This window comes from Coregonus lavaretus, assembly GCF_964263955.1.
Source record: "Coregonus lavaretus genome assembly, chromosome: 3".
Taxonomy (NCBI): Eukaryota; Metazoa; Chordata; class Actinopteri; order Salmoniformes; family Salmonidae; genus Coregonus; species Coregonus lavaretus.
The window spans coordinates 51,291,662-51,310,213 of record NC_139990.1 but is presented as its reverse complement, the minus strand read 5'-3'; the positions used below and the strand labels follow the sequence as shown (position 1 = coordinate 51,310,213).

The 18,552-nt window shown below is 44.9% G+C and overlaps 1 protein-coding gene across 1 annotated transcript in view; it reads left to right on the top strand.

Annotated features, from left to right (window-relative positions):
• Positions 1-18,402: 18,402 nt before the first annotated feature.
• Positions 18,403-18,552, top strand: part of LOC311107845 (uncharacterized protein) — a gene marked incomplete at both ends in the record, with an annotated part of 38,094 nt that continues 37,944 nt past the window's right edge. The window contains one exon of the mRNA XM_084150411.1: positions 18,403-18,476. Within this exon, the coding sequence (XP_084006537.1) occupies positions 18,403-18,476 (74 nt within the window). The remainder of the gene's footprint in view (positions 18,477-18,552) is intronic.

The window sequence follows — 18,552 nt, the reverse complement described above, 5'->3', positions numbered from 1 at the left end:
TACCAAACTGTTTTTCATGTTCTAGTATCGGAAAAAGTACTGACGTTTCGGTATACTGTGCAACACTAATGTGTATCCCTCCATTGTGGGTCTGAGACCGTAGAGAGTGCAGGTCAGGATTCAGTGTTTCTCAGCCCTAGTGGAGAGGAGAGAGACTGGAGAGAGAGACTGGAGAGAGACTGGTGAGAGACTGGAGAGAGAGACTGGTGAGAGAGACTGGAGAGAGACTGGAGAGAGAGACTGGTGAGAGAGACTGGAGAGAGAGACTGGAGAGAGAGACTGGAGAGAGAGACTGGAGAGGGACTGGGGAGAGACTGGTGAGAGACTACAGAGAGACTGAGGAGAGAGACTGAAGAGGGACTGGGGAGAGTGGAGAGAGACTGGGGAGAGACTGGAGAGAGACTGGGGAGGGAGAGACTGGGAGAGAGACTGGAGAGAGACTGGGGGAGAGACTGGAGAGAGACTGGAAAGAGACTGGGGGAAGTGAAGAGAGACTGGGGACGAGAGACTGGAGAGACACTGGAAAGAGACTGAGGAGAGACTGGAGAGAGGCTGGAGAGGGATAGGAGAGAGACTTGGGAGAGACTGGGGAGAGACTGGAGAGAGGCTGGGGAGAGGCTGGGGAGAGACTGGAGAGAGCCTGGGGAGAGACTGGGGAGAGACTGGGGGAGAGACTGGAGAGAGACTGGGGAGAGACTGAGAGATTGAAGAGAAGTAAAGACTGGGTACAGTATAAGGAGAGACTGGTTACAGTATAAGGAGAGGCTGGGTAAGGAGAGACTGGTTAAGGAGAGGCTGGGTAAGGAGAGACTGGGTGAGGAGAGACTGGTTAAGGAGAGGCTGGTTAAGGAGAGGCTGGGTAAGGAGAGACTGGGTAAGGAAAGTGGGTAAGGAGAGGCTGGGTAAGGTGAGACTGGTTAAGGAGGGGCTGGGTAAGGGGAGACTGGTTAAGGAGAGGTTGGGTAAGGAGAGACTGGGTAAGGAGAGACTGGTTAAGGACAGACTGGAGAGAAGAATGAGAGCCCAGAGCCATAGTCATAAAAGGCAGCCCTACTACAAAGGCATTGATCCTCTGAACAATTGCTGCATGACAGAAATGATGATCATTGCAGAACTCAACTACTGCATTTCACTAAAGAGAGAAAGAGAGGGAGTGAGAGGAACTGTTCTAGGCCACCCATAAGTTGGCTGATATCAGTTTAGCTTGGTGGTCAGTATTTCCCTTTGGATTTTACACCTAGGCCAGTGCTCCTCATTGGGTAGTGGGTGTTCCACATTGATATTGGATGAAGTGAGTTGCCCCCTTTCAATGTAAAGCAATTAGTCATTTTTGACAAAAATGTATATTCAAACCTGCCCAACAAAAAGATTACCAACAGAAACCAATTGGAGCCACATTTCCTAGCTGGAAAGACCCAACACCTCATGCAGTGCAACCTGGAAACCATGTCCTCAAACAGAGAAGGAAGGAGGACATGGGTCAGTGGCCTATAATGATCCCCAGTCAGTCAGGCAGCAGAGCTAGACAGAGCAGAGGCCTGGCCATGCCTCAGTAACACCGGGAACAGTAAGAGCACAACAGATGACAGATTGAGAGTGAGATAAGTGAAGTTGATAGGGAGCAAGGCCCTCTATAAACCTATGTCATAAAGAATTACACTTTCTCTTAAAAACCTAGGAAAAGTTTGATTAATTAGTGTGCAACACATATCTAGCATGCCGTTTAAAGAGGTGCTGGATGCATGGCGGCCTGGATGTCTCTGTGTAATTGTCAGAAGATCCCTTTGGTTTGTTGTAAACTGACTATGACATTAAACCTCAAACTGATCAAACTGTAATATCTGTTCAATGTAAATGTAATATCTATGGGGGTACTACATATCTATTATTGATTATCTATGGGAGACCTGCAGATCTACAACACACCTGATTCCAGGGGCGCAACTTTGGTTTTAGAAGTGGGGGGACATAATGTTTTTTTTTTAATCCAGTGGGATAAACACTACAAACAGCCTACCCGACCACTCTGAGGCGTCCTCATGGTCCTAAAGCACACTGTTGCCTTATTTTGTATCTCATTCCAATTTTAAAACTGGGGGGGGGGACTCAAATGCAATTTCAGAATGTGGGGGGGTCTGTCCCCCCCCCGTCCCCCCCTCCCCCCCGTCCTCAGTGAAAGTTGCGCCCCTGCCTGATTCAACTAGTTGATTAGTGCTATAGACAAACTGTAGCAGGCTCACTGTTAAATCACAGAGTCAATGGGTTGAGTTGACATGGATCCTTATCTTACTGCGTCTCACCAATACACCAGCGTAGTAGTATGGATTTTACCTTCCTGCATAGAACACTGAACAACACACAATTGAGAAGCAGTTTGGTGAGTGACAATAAATCAAACAGCTCTCAATGTGGAGGGTTCCTATATGCACTGCAAGTCTATCCAGCTAGCTCAACTTCCATAGGTGCTCTATCACAGTGGTTCCCAAACTGTGGAGCGAGTGGTCGGCAGGGGGGGCGCGGGGGTCCCCCTCCCCCAAATTATTATTATTATTACTTTTATTTTTTAAGGAACTTAGTCCGGCTTTAAACTTACTCTTTAATGTTGTAATAGTAGAATGCACAAGGTACAATTTCGAAATTGGGTAGTGCATCATCAGTTCCTCTTGCCATGTTAGTCATTGCAGAGAGCTATTTATAACGCGGGATGTTCCCCAACGCTGGAAGGGGGGCCCGAGTGAAAAGGTTTGGGAACCCCTGCTCTATCATACAGGGCTGCTATAAGAGAGGGTGTTTGGAACAGACCACAGTCCTAATATTCTGGGGGAAATAAATCAGGAGAAAGTAATTACGCTATAAATTATGACCCCCATATAAATCTCTATATTGCAGTGGATTCTGAAGGTATCAGCACAACACCTTGGACTACGTTATTACATCAAGAGGTCAGATGATGCAATGGCATGGTTCCTGACAGTGCTGCAGCTGCAGTAGATGGCTGCATGCATGGAAGAGCAAGGCCCCTCTGGACAGTCACACACATCATCACAGAACAACAACCAATACAGAGAGCATGTCTGAGGGGGATGCTGCGGGGTCAGGAGAAAACAGAGCTGCAGAATGAACCATAGCAATACAATGGACAGAATGGCCTTACAGTTCAGCTCCAAAATCCCTCATGATTCTTCCCGCTCCAGCCAACATAGTGGAATAACATAATTTTCCCCTGTAGCAGGTGTAGGAATAGGCTACTGGGAAAGGTGGTGAATTCCGAGAGATGGCGTGATATAATCGTCAAGTAATCCGTCATTGCAAATGGTATAGGCTTCCCAGTCCAAATGTAGTTGAACATTGCTTGGAATTGAATGCCTGTTAATTCTAAGGCTTGAACCCATGACTAGCAGAGCTGCATCAGAGAGAGAGAGAGAGAGAGAGAGAGAGAGAGAGAGAGAGAGAGAGAGAGAGAGAGAGAGAGAGAGAGAGAGAGAGAGAGAGAGAGAGAGAGAGAGAGAGAGAGAGAGAGAGAGAGAGAGAGAGAGAGAGAGAGAGAGAGAGAGAGAGAGAGAGAGAGAGAGAGAGAGAGAGAGAGAGAGAGAGAGAGAGAGAGAGAGAGAGAGAGAGAGAGAGAGAGAGAGAGAGAGAGAGAGAGAGAGAGAGAGAGAGAGAGGCCTATGCTGGTGACAACTGAGCAAATGGCCATTTATAGAGAAAAAACACAAATACTTATGAGCTACATGACATACCATAGATGCTGTTCTGCACTCTAGTCACTCAAACACACACTCATGTGAAATATCACTTGGGCACTCCATTCCACCTCAGCTTTCATAATCCTATGGAGAATTAATGATTGAACAACCTATGTGCAGGATTAATGGTTATGTATGGATCTAAGAGAAAAAAGGCATGTGTGGTGGTCCTCTGGGGAGAAGAGGCAGAGGCCTCAAAACAAGATGGTCACAAATGACATGCCATACGATCATGGGGTGCATTTAGGCTACAGCATGAAACTAATATGATAGGCTTCCATTGTTATTGGCGCTCTGGAGCATTCCGGCAGAGAGAGACAGTGTGAAGGATGGATGTTATGAAAGCAACGCCACACAGACACATGTTCGATACAGCACGACAGACAGAGCCGCGACGGAGAGCATGGAGAGACTGAAATACAGCGATGCGGACCGCAGTGCATTCATTAATACAGTATACACATCACACTGACTCCACTGACTCCACGGTGGAAAATGGACGCTTAGTGTTACGCGACCGACCAACCGGCATAGTGCTTGAGAACTCGTTTGACTGAGGATCAAAGACACGTTCACACACTATGACTTCAAACACACTGAAAATGTGCAGGACATTCTCATACACGCTTATTATAACACCTGTATAAACGGATTTATATGGATGCGCTGTCGCCCGCGCTCAAACGCGATATTATGAGGATATGTAGTTGCATTCGAAGCATCATTTCTGCTCTTGTATGCACTTGTATGCACATTAACAAATGCACATTAATCGGATGTTTAATTGCCTACATTCATGTTCTGTTACAGTTTTAAATTGCCAGACACAGACGATTAGTGAGTTGCGAGCAGTGTGAAACGAATTGGCAGGGGAATGTAGCTTGCAAATTGCCATCGATTGATTGGTTTTTCGTTACACCAAATACAAGCGGTTACAAAATGACCAATATTATAACCAATATTACAACCCTCGAATGTAAAGAATTTTATAGAGAAGTCTTACCTGCAGGCTTATTATTTCAGAAGCTTATTCGAAGAGCGTCGCACTCCCAAAGAGAGGAAAATGAGATGGAGAGAAAAAGAGAGAGAGGGGGTGGACGACAAAATGACGGCCTATCGAAATAACAAACAGGGGGGTAATAAGACAAAATTACGTGAAAAAAATACCGTGTAAGAAACTGTACGTAATTTCCCTACTAAACATAACTCAGCCATATGATGAAATGGTTTCAACAGATATACAGCGGATACACAGACACATCACTGAAACACGAATTTGTCTACAGTAGATGTAGCCAATGCGTGTGTGTACTCGGTGAGAATGCGTCTCCCCCTCCCCTCCAGTTGCGCGAGCGCTCGTTCGCTCTGTCTGCCGGTCCGTTCCTCTATCTATCTCTCACACCGAGCCCTCGACGTAAGCAACTTGTCGCATCAGACCGAACTCTTCAGTGATGTGAACGGATAAGCTAGGCTACTCGAAAATTAGAATAAGCTGGCTATTCATTTGGTTTTGTGCATGTAGGCTACAACAGGGCTCTTCTGTTTGGAGCAACACAGAGGCTAAAACCACTGTCTTTTGGCAATCATAATTGGTTATTGGAGCGTGTGTGTACTTGCGTCAGTTGCGTGCACGTCTAAATAGCATGCTAGCCATGACCAAGTTATGAGTGTAATTGATGTTGATATTTTGTTGAAGGTCGGCAGGATGGAGATTCATCGGGATTGTTTTTTTATTTTCATACAACAAAATATGATGGCCATTTTCACCGCTCTCTAAAGAATGCAGGGTTGTGAGCATTGCGGTAGCACAATTCCGCAGAGAGAGAGAGAGAAAGAGAGAGAGAGAGAGAGAGAGAGAGAGAGAGAGAGAGAGAGAGAGAGAGAGAGATGCCACGCATAATTGTGTAGAGGGGAGGGGATAAAAACGGTAACAGTAGGCTATTTTTGGTAAGATGGTGACTCGAGACCACAGAAGGAAAAATGCCCTGTTTTTCCCGCGCCTAATAAGAATTATGTCATCATCAGCTCCTTGACTCAAATACACACTGCTACTGGAAATACTGTAATCTTCTGAGGCATGATTCAACAACGGCTGGTTTGTAGGATGACATATAAGTGGTTCCTGTACACTACCACTATTCTATTTCAGTGCGTGCGTGCGTGTATGTGTGTGTAAACCAGGCTACCAGAGGACTGACTGAACGATGACCTTCAATGGCTTTAAAATGGCTTTACCCATTCCATCCTCCCTTCCTCTCTCTCTCCATCACCCTCTCTCTCTTACACACACACACACACACACACACACACACACGCATGCATGCACGCACGGCAAATAGGGGAGCAGAAGAGCTGAAGAGAGCTAATGCAGAGTGACAGGTCTTTCATGCAGTAATGGTGATGGTGAAAAGAGAGATTCACTCAACCCCATACTGCTACACACACGCACACACACACACACACACACACACACACACACACACACACACACACACACACACACACACACACACACACAGAGCTGACATCACAGAACCACATGTTTATAAATATGTGCTCACAAAGGCTAGACTAACACATATTCATCACTATAAATCCTAGCACTTTACATTACTGTGCGATAAAAATCCTCGAAGTTAGACAGCACAGACATTTTATATTTATATACGTATATTGATTGTTGGCTTTTTGTGTTGACCATTTGGCCTGCATCATTTCCTTCACACACACACACACACACACACACACACACACACACACACACACACACACACACACACACACACACACACACACACACACACACACACAGTACTGATCAATCAGACTGCCCTTGGGCAGTAGTGGCCTGTACCACGATAGAGGAGAGGCTAGTGTTTTAATTCAACGCTTAGTGACCTATACTGCAATGCAGTGCACGCACCTGCTGCTAATGCCTAAACTTACCCTTAAATTTGACATTTGGTTCAACTTCGAAATGTGATGTTTGAGAAACATGGATGAACATCTAAATCTGACGTGAGACTGTGAGAGCTAGTTGACACACACACAATAGACATATGCACTGACAAATGCAAAGTACCCCATGTTGTGTTGTATTCTTGTTGTGACTCACTGAGCTAAAGCCTAGGCATCAGATTAGGAAGCTAACGTGAGTCTCCAGGTATCAGGCAAGCATAGGCTGGTGAAGCTCCTCGGTTACACTCACACACTATTTACCCAGTGCTCCACAGTGTGTATGCCATGCATTATAATAAAGGGCTGCAGTATTTCAACGCTGCGCCGATCCCCACCTTCAGAGTCGACTGCTCTGAATCACACACACACACACGCACGCACACGCGGACACACACACGCGAACACACACACACACACACACACACACAGGTTCAAAAGGGACTATATCAATGGATGCCAATATAGAGTGAAATCCAACCCAGAGACGTTTGTTATGCCTCCAATAACACCGAGGTCATCACAATTACAATCAGTATGGTATCAGTTTAATCAAGATTCTACAGTATTATTTCCATGGATTTTGTTGAAGTTATTGACAATCTCTTTTCTTTGAAGGTGCATCAAGGAGCAAAAAGGTGTTGTCTTTACAAAGATCATTATGTGCTAGAAGAGTAACTGGAAGTATAGGCACACCTAAGTTTGCAAAATTCCGGGAACTTTCAATAAATTCCCTGGTTTTCCAGAAATCCTGGTGGAGGATTCAGGATTTCCTGCTTATTGCAGGAATCCTCCAACCAGGATTTCAGGTAAACCATGGAATTTATTGAAAGTTCCCGGAATTTTGCAACCTTAGGCCCACCTACATACACCCTCTGATGAAACAGCAGAGAGAAATAGACTTGGGGATGAGGGAACAGGGGAGTAGAATTTGCCTGGCTCCCAGCCTGTTTAGCTAAGATTCCACTCCTTGTACTCCGTGTGTGTCAACTTGCTCTCACAGTCTCACGTCAGAATTAGACGTTCATCCATGTTTCTCAAACATCAAATTTCGAAGTTACTAAACAATGACACAGAGTACAAGCAGTGGAATGTTAGCTAAACAGACTGGTACCTAGGCCAGAGAAGAATGGGACAGAGGGAAAAGATAAACAAAATCGGCTCTATAAATTATCTATTAAAATGTAATAATCATAATGAAGTGAATGATTTTAAAGAGGACTGAATGGCAGGAGGAAAGAACAGTCACAGAAGCCCTGTTTATACCTGGTTCTAACTTGCGTCCTTTGTCCTAATCTTGTCCACATTCTGATTGTGCCCACATTTTTAGATACAGTGAGGGGAAAAGTATTTGATCCCCTGCTGATTTTGTACGTTTGCCCACGGACAAAGAAATGATCAGTCTATAATTTTAATGGTAGGTTTATTTGAACAGTGAGAGACAGAATAACAACAAAAAAATCAAGAAAAACGCATGTCAAAAATTTTATAAATTGATTTGCATTTTAATGAGGGAAATAAGTATTTGACCCCCTCTCAATCAGAAAGATTTCTGGCTCCCAGGTGTCTTTTATACAGGTAACGAGCTGAGATTAGGAGTGCTCCTAATCTCAGTTTGTTACCTGTATAAAAGACACCTGTCCACAGAAGCAATCAATCAATCAGATTCCAAACTCTCCACCATGGCCAAGACCAAAGAGCTCTCCAAGGATGTCAGGGACAAGATTGTAGACCTACACAAGGCTGGAATGGGCTACAAGACCATCGCCAAGCAGCTTGGTGAGAAGGTGACAACAGTTGGTGCGATTATTCGCAAATGGAAGAAACACAAAATAACTGTCAATCTCCCTCGGCCTGGGGCTCTATGCAAGATCTCACCTCGTGGAGTTGCAATGATCATGAGAACGGTGAGGAATCAGCCCAGAACTACACGGGAGGATCTTGTCAATGATCTCAAGGCAGCTGGGACCATAGTCAACAAGAAGACAATTGGTAACACACTACGCCGTGAAGGTCCCCCTGCTCAGGAAAGCACATATACAGGCCCGTCTGAGGTTTGCCAATGAACATCTGAATGATTCAGAGGAGAACTGGGTGAAAGTGTTGTGGTCAGATGAGACCAAAATCGAGCTCTTTGGCATCAACTCAACTCGCTGTGTTTGGAGGAGGAGGAATGCTGCCTATGACCCCAAGAACACCATCCCCACCGTCAAACATGGAGGTGGAAACATTATGCTTTGAGGGTGTTTTTCTGCTGGGGGGACAGGACAACTTCACCGCATCAAAGGGACGATGGACGGGGCCATGTACAGTCAAATCTTGAGTGAGAACCTCAGCCAGGGCATTGAAAATGGGTCGTGGATGGGTATTCCAGCATGACAATGACCCAAAACACACGGCCAAGGCAACAAAGAAGTGGCTCAAGAAGAAGCACATTAAGGTCCTGGAGTGGCCTAGCCAGTCTCCAGACATTAATCCCATAAAAAATCTGTGGAGGGAGCTGAAGGTTCGAGTTGCCAAACATCAGCCTCGAAACCTTAATGACTTGGAGAAGATCTGCAAAGAGGAGTGGGACAAAATCCCTCCTGAGATGTGTGCAAACCTGGTGGCCAACTACAAGAAACGTCTGACCTCTGTGATTGCCAACAAGGGTTTTGCCACCAAGTACTAAGTCATGTTTTGCAGAGGGGTCAAATACTTATTTCCCTCATTAAAATGCAAACTAATTTATAACATTTTTGACATGCGTTTTTCTGGATTTTTTTGTTGTTATTCTGTCTCTCACTGTTCAAATAAACCTACCATTAAAATTATAGACTGATCATGTCTTTGTCAGTGGGCAAACGTACAAAATCAGCAGGGGATCAAATACTTTTTACCCTCACTGTAGGTGTAGACAACCAAAAGACACATTGTGATCTGATTGTGATCAGATCATCATGCCCACCTCCGCAAAACGCAGCATCATATAATGCAAAATGGATCATACAGGGATGATTTCTGTATTCTGAAAGTTATATAGAGTTGAAGTCGGAAGTTTACATACACTTAGGTTGGAGTCATTAAAACTTGTTTTTCAACCACTCCACACATTTCTTGTTAACAAACTATAGTTTTGGCAAGTCGGTTAGGACATCTACTTTGTGCATGACACAAGTAATTTTTCCAACAATTGTTTACAGACAGATTATTTCACTTATAATTCACTGTATCACAATTCCAGTGGGTCAGATGTTTACATACACTAAGTTGACTGTGCATTTAAACAGCTTGGAAAATTCCAGAAAATGATGTCATGGCTTTAGAAGCTTCTGATAGGCTAATTGACATCATATGAGTCAATTGGAGGTGTACCTGTGGATGTATTTCAAGGCCTACCTTCAAACACACTGCCTCTTTGCTTGACATCATGGGAAAATCAAAAGAAATTAGCCAAGACCTCAGAAAAAAAATGGTAGACCTCCACAACTCTGGTTCATCCTTCGGAGCAATTTCCAAACGCCTGAGGGTACCACGTTCATCTGTACAAACAATAGTACACACGTATAAACACCATGGGACCACGCAGCCGTCATACCGCTCAGGAAGGAGACACGTTCTGTCTCCTAGAGATGAACGTACTTTGGTGCGAAAAGTGCAAATCAATCCCAGAACAACAGCAACAGACCTTGTGAAGATGCTGGAGGAAACAGGTACAAAAGTATCTATATTCACAGTAAAACGAGGCCTATATCGACATAACCTGAAAGACCGCTCAGCAAGGAAGAAGCCACTGCTCCAAAACTGGCATAAAAAAGCCAGACTATGGTTTGCAACTGCACATGGGGACAAAGATCGTACTTTTTGGAGAAATGTCCTCTGGTCTGATGAAACAAAAATAGAACTGTTTGGCCATAATGACCATCGTTATGTTTGGAGGAAAAAGGGGGTAACCTTGCAAGCCGAAGAACACCATCCCAACCGTGAAGCATGGGGGTGGCAGCATCATGCTGTGGGGGTGCTTTGCTGCGTAGGGACTGGTGCACTTCACAAAATAGATGGCATCATGAGGAAGGAAAATTATGTGGATATATTGAAGCAACATCTCAAGACATCAGTCAAGAAGTTAAAGCTTGGTCGCAAAGGGGTCTTCCAAATGGACAATGACCCCAAGCATACTTCCAAAGTTGTGGCAAAATGGCTTAAGGACAACAACGTCAAGGTATTGGAGTGGCCATGACAAAGCCCTGACCGCAAATCTATAGAACATTTGTGGGCAGAACTGAAAAAGGGTGTGCGAGCAAGGAGGCCTACAAACCTGACTCAGTTACACCAGCTCTGTCAGGAGGAATCGGCCAAAATTCACCCAACCTATTGTGGGAAGCTTGTGGAAGGCTACCCAAAACATTTGACCCAAGTTAAACAATTTTAAGGTAATGCTACCAAATACTAATTGAGTGTATGTAAACTTCTGACCCACTGGGAATGTGATGAAAGAAATAAAAGCTGAAATAAATCATTCTCTCCACTATTATTCTGACATTTCACATTCTTAAAATAAAGTGGTGATCCTAACTGACCTAATACAGGGAATATTTGCTAGGATTAAATGTCAGGAATTGTGAAAAACTGAGTTTAAATATATTTGGCTAAGGTGTATGTAAACTTCCGACTTCAACTGTATCTTGAAAACTAGATTGCTGACAAGCAAAACATTTTGGGACTATGTCAGCAATGGACTAATGAAACAAATACCAAATGATAGTTTTTGGGTGGAGTTTTCCTTTAAGTGTAGACAGATCTGGACAGAGAAACCGTTTAAATATGAATTATTCCACCCTCTAAAATCATTGACAGGTGGCACCGTTGACTAATTACATCAATATGTGTCTTACAATAAATACATAAATAAATATCATTTTGAAAGAATAGCTGTGTAATCATTTGCATAAAGGAAGGGACCAGGAAATCTGGTCACAATGCAGACACAGTGGACGGATAACAGACACATTTTAATAACTGGTGTAGACACTTTTCTGGAAATATGGGCACAATCAGAATGTAGACAAGATCAGGACAAAGAACCCTTGTTAGCACCAGGTGTAAACGGGGATAGAGAGAAAGACAGAAGTGTGAGGGCAAAGGGTTCAATAGTAAAAGAGAATTACTACTGTCATCAATCATTATTTAATGCCATCATTGACATTTTGTTTTTAGTTAGTGCTTTGAGCAAAGTGCTTCATATATAAAGTTATTATTAGGTCTACTATTAATACTTAAAGATAGGCTTATGAAAACAAGCAAATATGGAAAAGGTTGATGGACAATGTTGTCATCAATATTGGACATCTCTGCTGACCATCATCCAAGCCCATAGAAAAGGAAAGCATAAACATAGTTTGACTTCAACCAACCTTGACCAAAGTTACAGTGAAGGGGTTCAAAATGATCACTCCTTTCTCTCCCTCTCTCAGCCTTATCCTCACTCCTTTTTTTCTCTCTCTCTCTCTCTCTCTCTCTCTCTCTCTCTCTCTCTCTCTCTCTCTCTCTCTCTCTCTCTCTCACACAGTCACCCCCAAACACTCTCTTTCCATCACAAAGTCAGTGATAATGGCAGCCAAATTAATTTAGTAACAATATCATTCTGTGCTTCAGTTCTTACTATGGTATATTCTGTTGGCATCCATTGCACATATTACCATGGACCAGGGCTCAGGTCAAATACTTCTAAAATGCAATCATTCCTTATTTCCTTCCTTGGAGTAATCACTGATATGACATGACTGTGCTTGACTTGTGCTAGATCAGTGACTTCATAAAGGGAAGAAGGCAGGGAGCTTTGTAAAAGTATTGGAACAGGCCCTCCTTCCATGGTAGTATCAAGAGTGGGACAATGACCAGCAGAGGGCAGTAGTTACACATCGCCAGTCAGTGGGAGCATCGCAATAGTCTATAGTACCTTCCTCTCCTCTCCTCTCCATCATCTGTTCTTAGAGATATAGGACAGGAGAAATCAATATGGTGGATGTATACCATGCTATTGCTTTCTCCTGTTCAGTTCTTTCACATCGTGCCAACCTGATGAAACATCCCACTGGGCAAAAATGTTGTTTCCACGTCATTTCAACCACACAATTCAATGTGATGATGTTGACTCAACGTGGAAAACTGACTGGATTTGCAAAAAGTCATAAACGTAAGGGAATTTTCTATTTTTTTCAATCAACTTTTAACCTAAATCCAATGACAGGGTGACATTTTTGGTTGATTTCAGTTCATGTCTGATTCTGTCACACTGTGTCAATTCACAGCAATTCAACAATATACAATAGTTTTATATATTTGCAATAATATGTACGTCATCAAGATAAAAATTAATTATCTTTAAAATATATTTCCACTCACTCCCCTGGTAACATATTCAGACTACAGCTAGATATAAAATATTATATCTACAGTGAGGGAAAAAAGTATTTGATCCCCTGCTGATTTTGTACGTTTGCCCACTGACAAAGAAATGATCAGTCTATAATTTTAATGGTAGGTTTATTTGAACAGTGAGAGACAGAATAATAACAAAAAAATCCAGAAAAACGCATGTCAAAAATGTTATAAATTGATTAGCATTTTAATGAGGGAAATAAGTATTTGACCCCCTCTCAATCAGAAAGATTTCTGGCTCCCAGGTGTCTTTTATACAGGTAACGAGCTGAGATTAGGAGCACACTCTTAAAGGGAGTGCTCCTAATCTCAGTTTGTTACCTGTATAAAAGACACCTGTCCACAGAAGCAATCAATCAATCAGATTCCAAACTCTCCACCATGGCCAAGACCAAAGAGCTCTCCAAGGATGTCAGGGACAAGATTGTAGACCTACACAAGGCTGGAATGGGCTACAAGACCATCGCCAAGCAGCTTGGTGAGAAGGTGACAACAGTTGGTGCGATTATTCGCAAATGGAAGAAACACAAAATAACTGTCAATCTCCCTCGGCCTGGGGCTCCATGCAAGATCTCACCTCGTGGAGTTGCAATGATCATGAGAACGGTGAGGAATCAGCCCAGAACTACACGGGAGGATCTTGTCAATGATCTCAAGGCAGCTGGGACCATAGTCACCAAGAAAACAATCAGTAACACACTACGCCGCGAAGGACTGAAATCCTGCAGCGCCCGCAAGGTCCCCCTGCTCAAGAAAGCATATATATACAGGGCCGTCTGAAGTTTGCCAATGAACATTTGAATGATTCAGAGGAAAACTGGGTGAAAGTGTTGTGGTCAGATGAGACCAAAATCGAGCTCTTTGGTATCAACTCAACTCGCCGTGTTTGGAGGAGGAGGAATGCTGCCTATGACCCCAAGAACACCATCCCCACCGTCAAACATGGAGGTGGAAACATTATGCTTTGGGGGTGTTTTTCTGCTAAGGGGACAGGACAACTTCACCGCATCAAAGGGACGATGGACGGGGCCATGTACCGTCAAATCTTGGGTGAGAACCTCCTTCCCTCAGCCAGGGCATTGAAATGGGTCGTGGATAGGTATTCCAGCATGACAATGACCCAAAACACACGGCCAAGGCAACAAAGGAGTGGCTCAAGAAGAAGCACATTAAGGTCCTGGAGTGGCCTATTCAGTCTCCAGACCTTAATCCCATAGAAAATCTGTGGAGGGAGCTGAAGGTTCGAGTTGCCAAACGTCAGGCTCGAAATCTTAATGACTTGGAGAAAATCTGCAAAGAAGAGTGGGACAAAATCCCTCCTGAGATGTGTGCAAACCTGGTGGCCAACTACAAGAAACGTCTGACCTCTGTGATTGCCAACAAGGGTTTTGCCACCAAGTACTAAGTCATGTTTTGCAGAGGGGTCAAATACTTATTTCCCTCATTAAAATGCAAATCAATTTATAACATTTCTGACATGCGTTTTTCTGGATTTTGTTGTTGTTATTCTGTCTCTCACTGTTCAAATAAACCTACCATTAAAATTATAGACTGATCATGTCTTTGTCAGTGGGCAGACGTACAAAATCAGCAGGGGATCAAATACTTTTTTCCCTCACTGTACATATACAGTAGAATTCTCCCCTGTAGATTTCAGAACATCGTCACTTTCATGTTAATGTGTATTCATAAAGTTTAACCGACATTCATATATTCTTACAGATACTCTAATATTGTTTATTATTTTCACTCAAGTTATTATTATTATAATTAATAATAATAATTGACATTAAATTAACTACCGGTATGAAAGTGCAATGACGATGTAAGAAATTCAGAGAATACAACAATAAACATCATATATTTTCAGTATTACCTTTGGTAATAATGGCAATAGTTACTTACAAGTCCATGGATAAGTATACCGTATGTATAAACCTATGTACATATAAGTGTGTAGGAGTGTAAGACAGTGTTTAGCGTTGTACATCTCAAGTGAATACAAATCCCTCCGTTTTCCGCAGAACTGCAGTAGGTTCAGATTTAGCTGCAGCCTCTCTTTCTTGCTCTCTCTCCCTCTCTCTCCCTCTCAGCCCCTTTTGTCACAGATTCTAACCTCTAAAGTCTTTCAAGAAATCACATACTTTTTTCTCTGTCACTTTCTCTCCATCCCCTCATCTCTCTATCCTTGACAACTCCTCCACCTCTCCTGAACCCTCTTTCTCTCTCTCTCTGCTTTCAATACCAAATGTATGTTAACTCTAATCCCTCAATCCTTCTCCCTCTCCCTTTTCACACTTACTTCCTCCCTCCCTCTTTTCTGTCCATCTCCAGCTGCCTCCATCTCCACCTCCATCTCCACCTCCCTCCATCTCCCTCCATCTCCACCTCCCTTCATCTCCACCTCCCTCCATCTCCACCTCCCTCCATCTCCCTCCATCTCCACCTCCCTCCACCTCCCTCCATCTCTCTCCATCTCCACCTCCCTCCATCTCTCTCCATCTCCACCTCCCTCCACCTCCCTCCATCTCTCTCCATCTCCACCTCCCTCCATCTCCCCCTATAGCTTTACTCTCTCTCTATATATACTGTATCATTTTTTCATCATAAATGTGTGTGTGTCTATGGGAGTGATAGGCCACCATCAGCGCACCCCTCTCCCTTGCGCTTCCTCTCTCTAACAGGGGGAGGCGCCCATGTGCATGTGTGTGTGGTAGTGAGGGGGCCCGGTCGAAGGGGGCATGGCCATGGCCTGGGAGTTACCGTGTGAGTGTTGGTGTTGGAGTGTGTGGGTGTTGTAGGCCCCAGATGGTTGGGGCAGCTGGTAGCTTGCTCCGGAGGAAGACCCAGACCCAGGGCCCATGTTAGACCCCATGCCCCCACCTTGGTTGCCCTGCTGGGGGTTGTTTTTGGTGGGCTGCGGGGGGGTCTGGTTGATCTGGATGGAGATGTCGCTGGAGGCCCGGGAGTCACTGCGGCCCCTCTTAGGAGGAGGCCAGGTCTCAGGGTGGAGAAACTGGCCGCTGTAGTCGCTGCTCTCAGACAGGCGGGGGCGGTAGAGGGCTGGGTGGGGGCGGTACATCTCCTCCTCAGCATAACGCTTCATAAACAGATAGACTGACATCACCCCAGCCCCCTGACAGGAGAGAGAGAGAGTGAGAGAGAGAGAGAGAGTGAGAGAGAGTTATGCAGGCATCAAACGGGTTGAAAGAAAAGGGAACTAGTAGAGGAGATAAATCTAGAGGGAGGAGGTGGAAAAGAGAGAGAGTCGAGGGGATTAGTGAGCAATGGAGTAAGAGGAAGATAGAGGAAGAGAGAGAGAGAGAGAGCGACAGAGAGAGAGAGAGAGAGAGCGACAGAGAGAGAGAGAGAGAGAGAGAGAGAGAGAGAGAGAGAGAGAGAGAGAGAGAGAGAGAGAGCGAGAGAGAGAGAGCAATGTGAGGACAAGAGGCAAGACGAGGAAAGAGGAGGAGGAGCAGGAGGAGGAGGAAGAGGAGCAGGTGGAGGAGGAGGAGGAGGAGCAGGAGGAGGAGGAGGAGCAGGTGGAGGAGGATGAGGAGCAGGAGGCGGAGGAGGAGGAGCAGGTGGAGGAGGAGGAGCAGGAGAGCACACAAACACTGAGCTGTCCATTGCACCACATTAGTGCAGTAATGCTGACGATGTGAGCGAGACAGGGTGGGGGATGGAGGGATGGAGGGAGAGATGGGCGAAACGAGCAGAGAACATCACACAACACTGCACCGCTAACACACACACACACACACACACACACACACACACACACACACACACACACACACACACACACACAGAGAGAGAGAGAGGGAGAGAGAAGACTGCTGCACTGCTACAGTATGTATCCCCAGAATACTAATCCTCACTAGCTCATTGTGTATTCAGCAGTGTTCTCCTATCTTCTCTACAGCAAAGTACAGTCTACTCTTCATATATGTCTTAGAACTGTCATGAATGCTTGAACTAAACTAGAGTATGCAGATGTACAGAGCAAGTACTGAAACAAAGACTGTATTTGAGTTAGGAGTGATGAACTGTAATGTACTTAAACAGAGTTTGCACTTATCTGATGGGTACATAAGAAGTCGACAGTCAGTGGAATTAAAATTCATATCCATAATCCCACACATGCCGCACACACACACAAACACACACGCAAGCACAAACACGCACACTCCTCTCCCCCTGACCGCAGAGAGAGAGACGGGGTAAAGAAGGGTTGCTCCTCTGAACTCCCCACTCTGACAGGACAGGGGGTAAATAAGAGTTGCTCCTCTGAACTCCCCACTCTGACAGGACAGGGGGTAAAGAAGAGTTGCTCCTCTGAACTCCCCACTCTGACAGGATGGGGGTAAAGAAGAGTTGCTCCTCTGAACTCCCCACTCTGACAGGACGGGGGTAAAGAAGAATTGCTCCTCCTAACTCCCCACTCTGACAGGACGGGGGTAAAGAAGAGTTGCTCCTCTGAACTCCCCACTCTGACAGGACGGGGGTAAAGAAGAGTTGCTCATCTGAACTCCCCACTCTGACAGGACGGGGGTAAAGAAGAGTTTCTCATCTGAACTCCCCACTCTGACAGGACGGGGGTAAAGAAGAGTTGCTCCTCTGAACTCCCCACTCTGACAGGACGGGGGTAAAGAAGAGTTGCTCCTCTGAACTCCCCACTCTGACAGGACGGGGGTAAAGAAGAGTTGCTCCTCTGAACTCCCCACTCTGACAGGACGGGGGTAAAGAAGAGTTTCTCATCTGAACTCCCCACTCTGACAGGACGGGGGTAAAGAAGAGTTGCTCATCTGAACTCCCCACTCTGACAGGACGGGGGTAAAGAAGAGTTTCTCATCTGAACTCCCCACTCTGACAGGACGGGGGTAAAGAAGAGTTGCTCATCTGAACTCCCCACTCTGACAGGACGGGGGTAAAGAAGAGTTTCTCATCTGAACTCCCCACTCTGACAGGACGGGGGTAAAGAAGAGTTGCTCCTCTGAACTCCCCACTCTGACAGGACGGGGGTAAAGAAGAGTTTCTCATCTGAACTCCCCACTCTGACAGGACGGGGGTAAAGAAGAGTTGCTCATCTGAACTCCCCACTCTGACAGGACGGGGGTAAAGAAGAGTTGCTCCTCTGAACTCCCCACTTTGACAGGACGGGGGTAAAGAAGAGTTTCTCATCTGAACTCCCCACTCTGACAGGACGGGGGTAAAGAAGAGTTTCTCATCTGAACTCTCCACTCTGTCCCATCGGCCCTTATCACACACAGGACAGAAGATGGCTGACAGCCACAGGAATACCCAGAGGTTCAGGTTCTTCCTCAACACCTGCATACAGAACGTCTCAGCTCAGTACAGATAGACTGTGGAGGTTTACATTTAGAATGACTGATTTAGAATGTATAGAGAATAGTAGTATTTTGCAGAG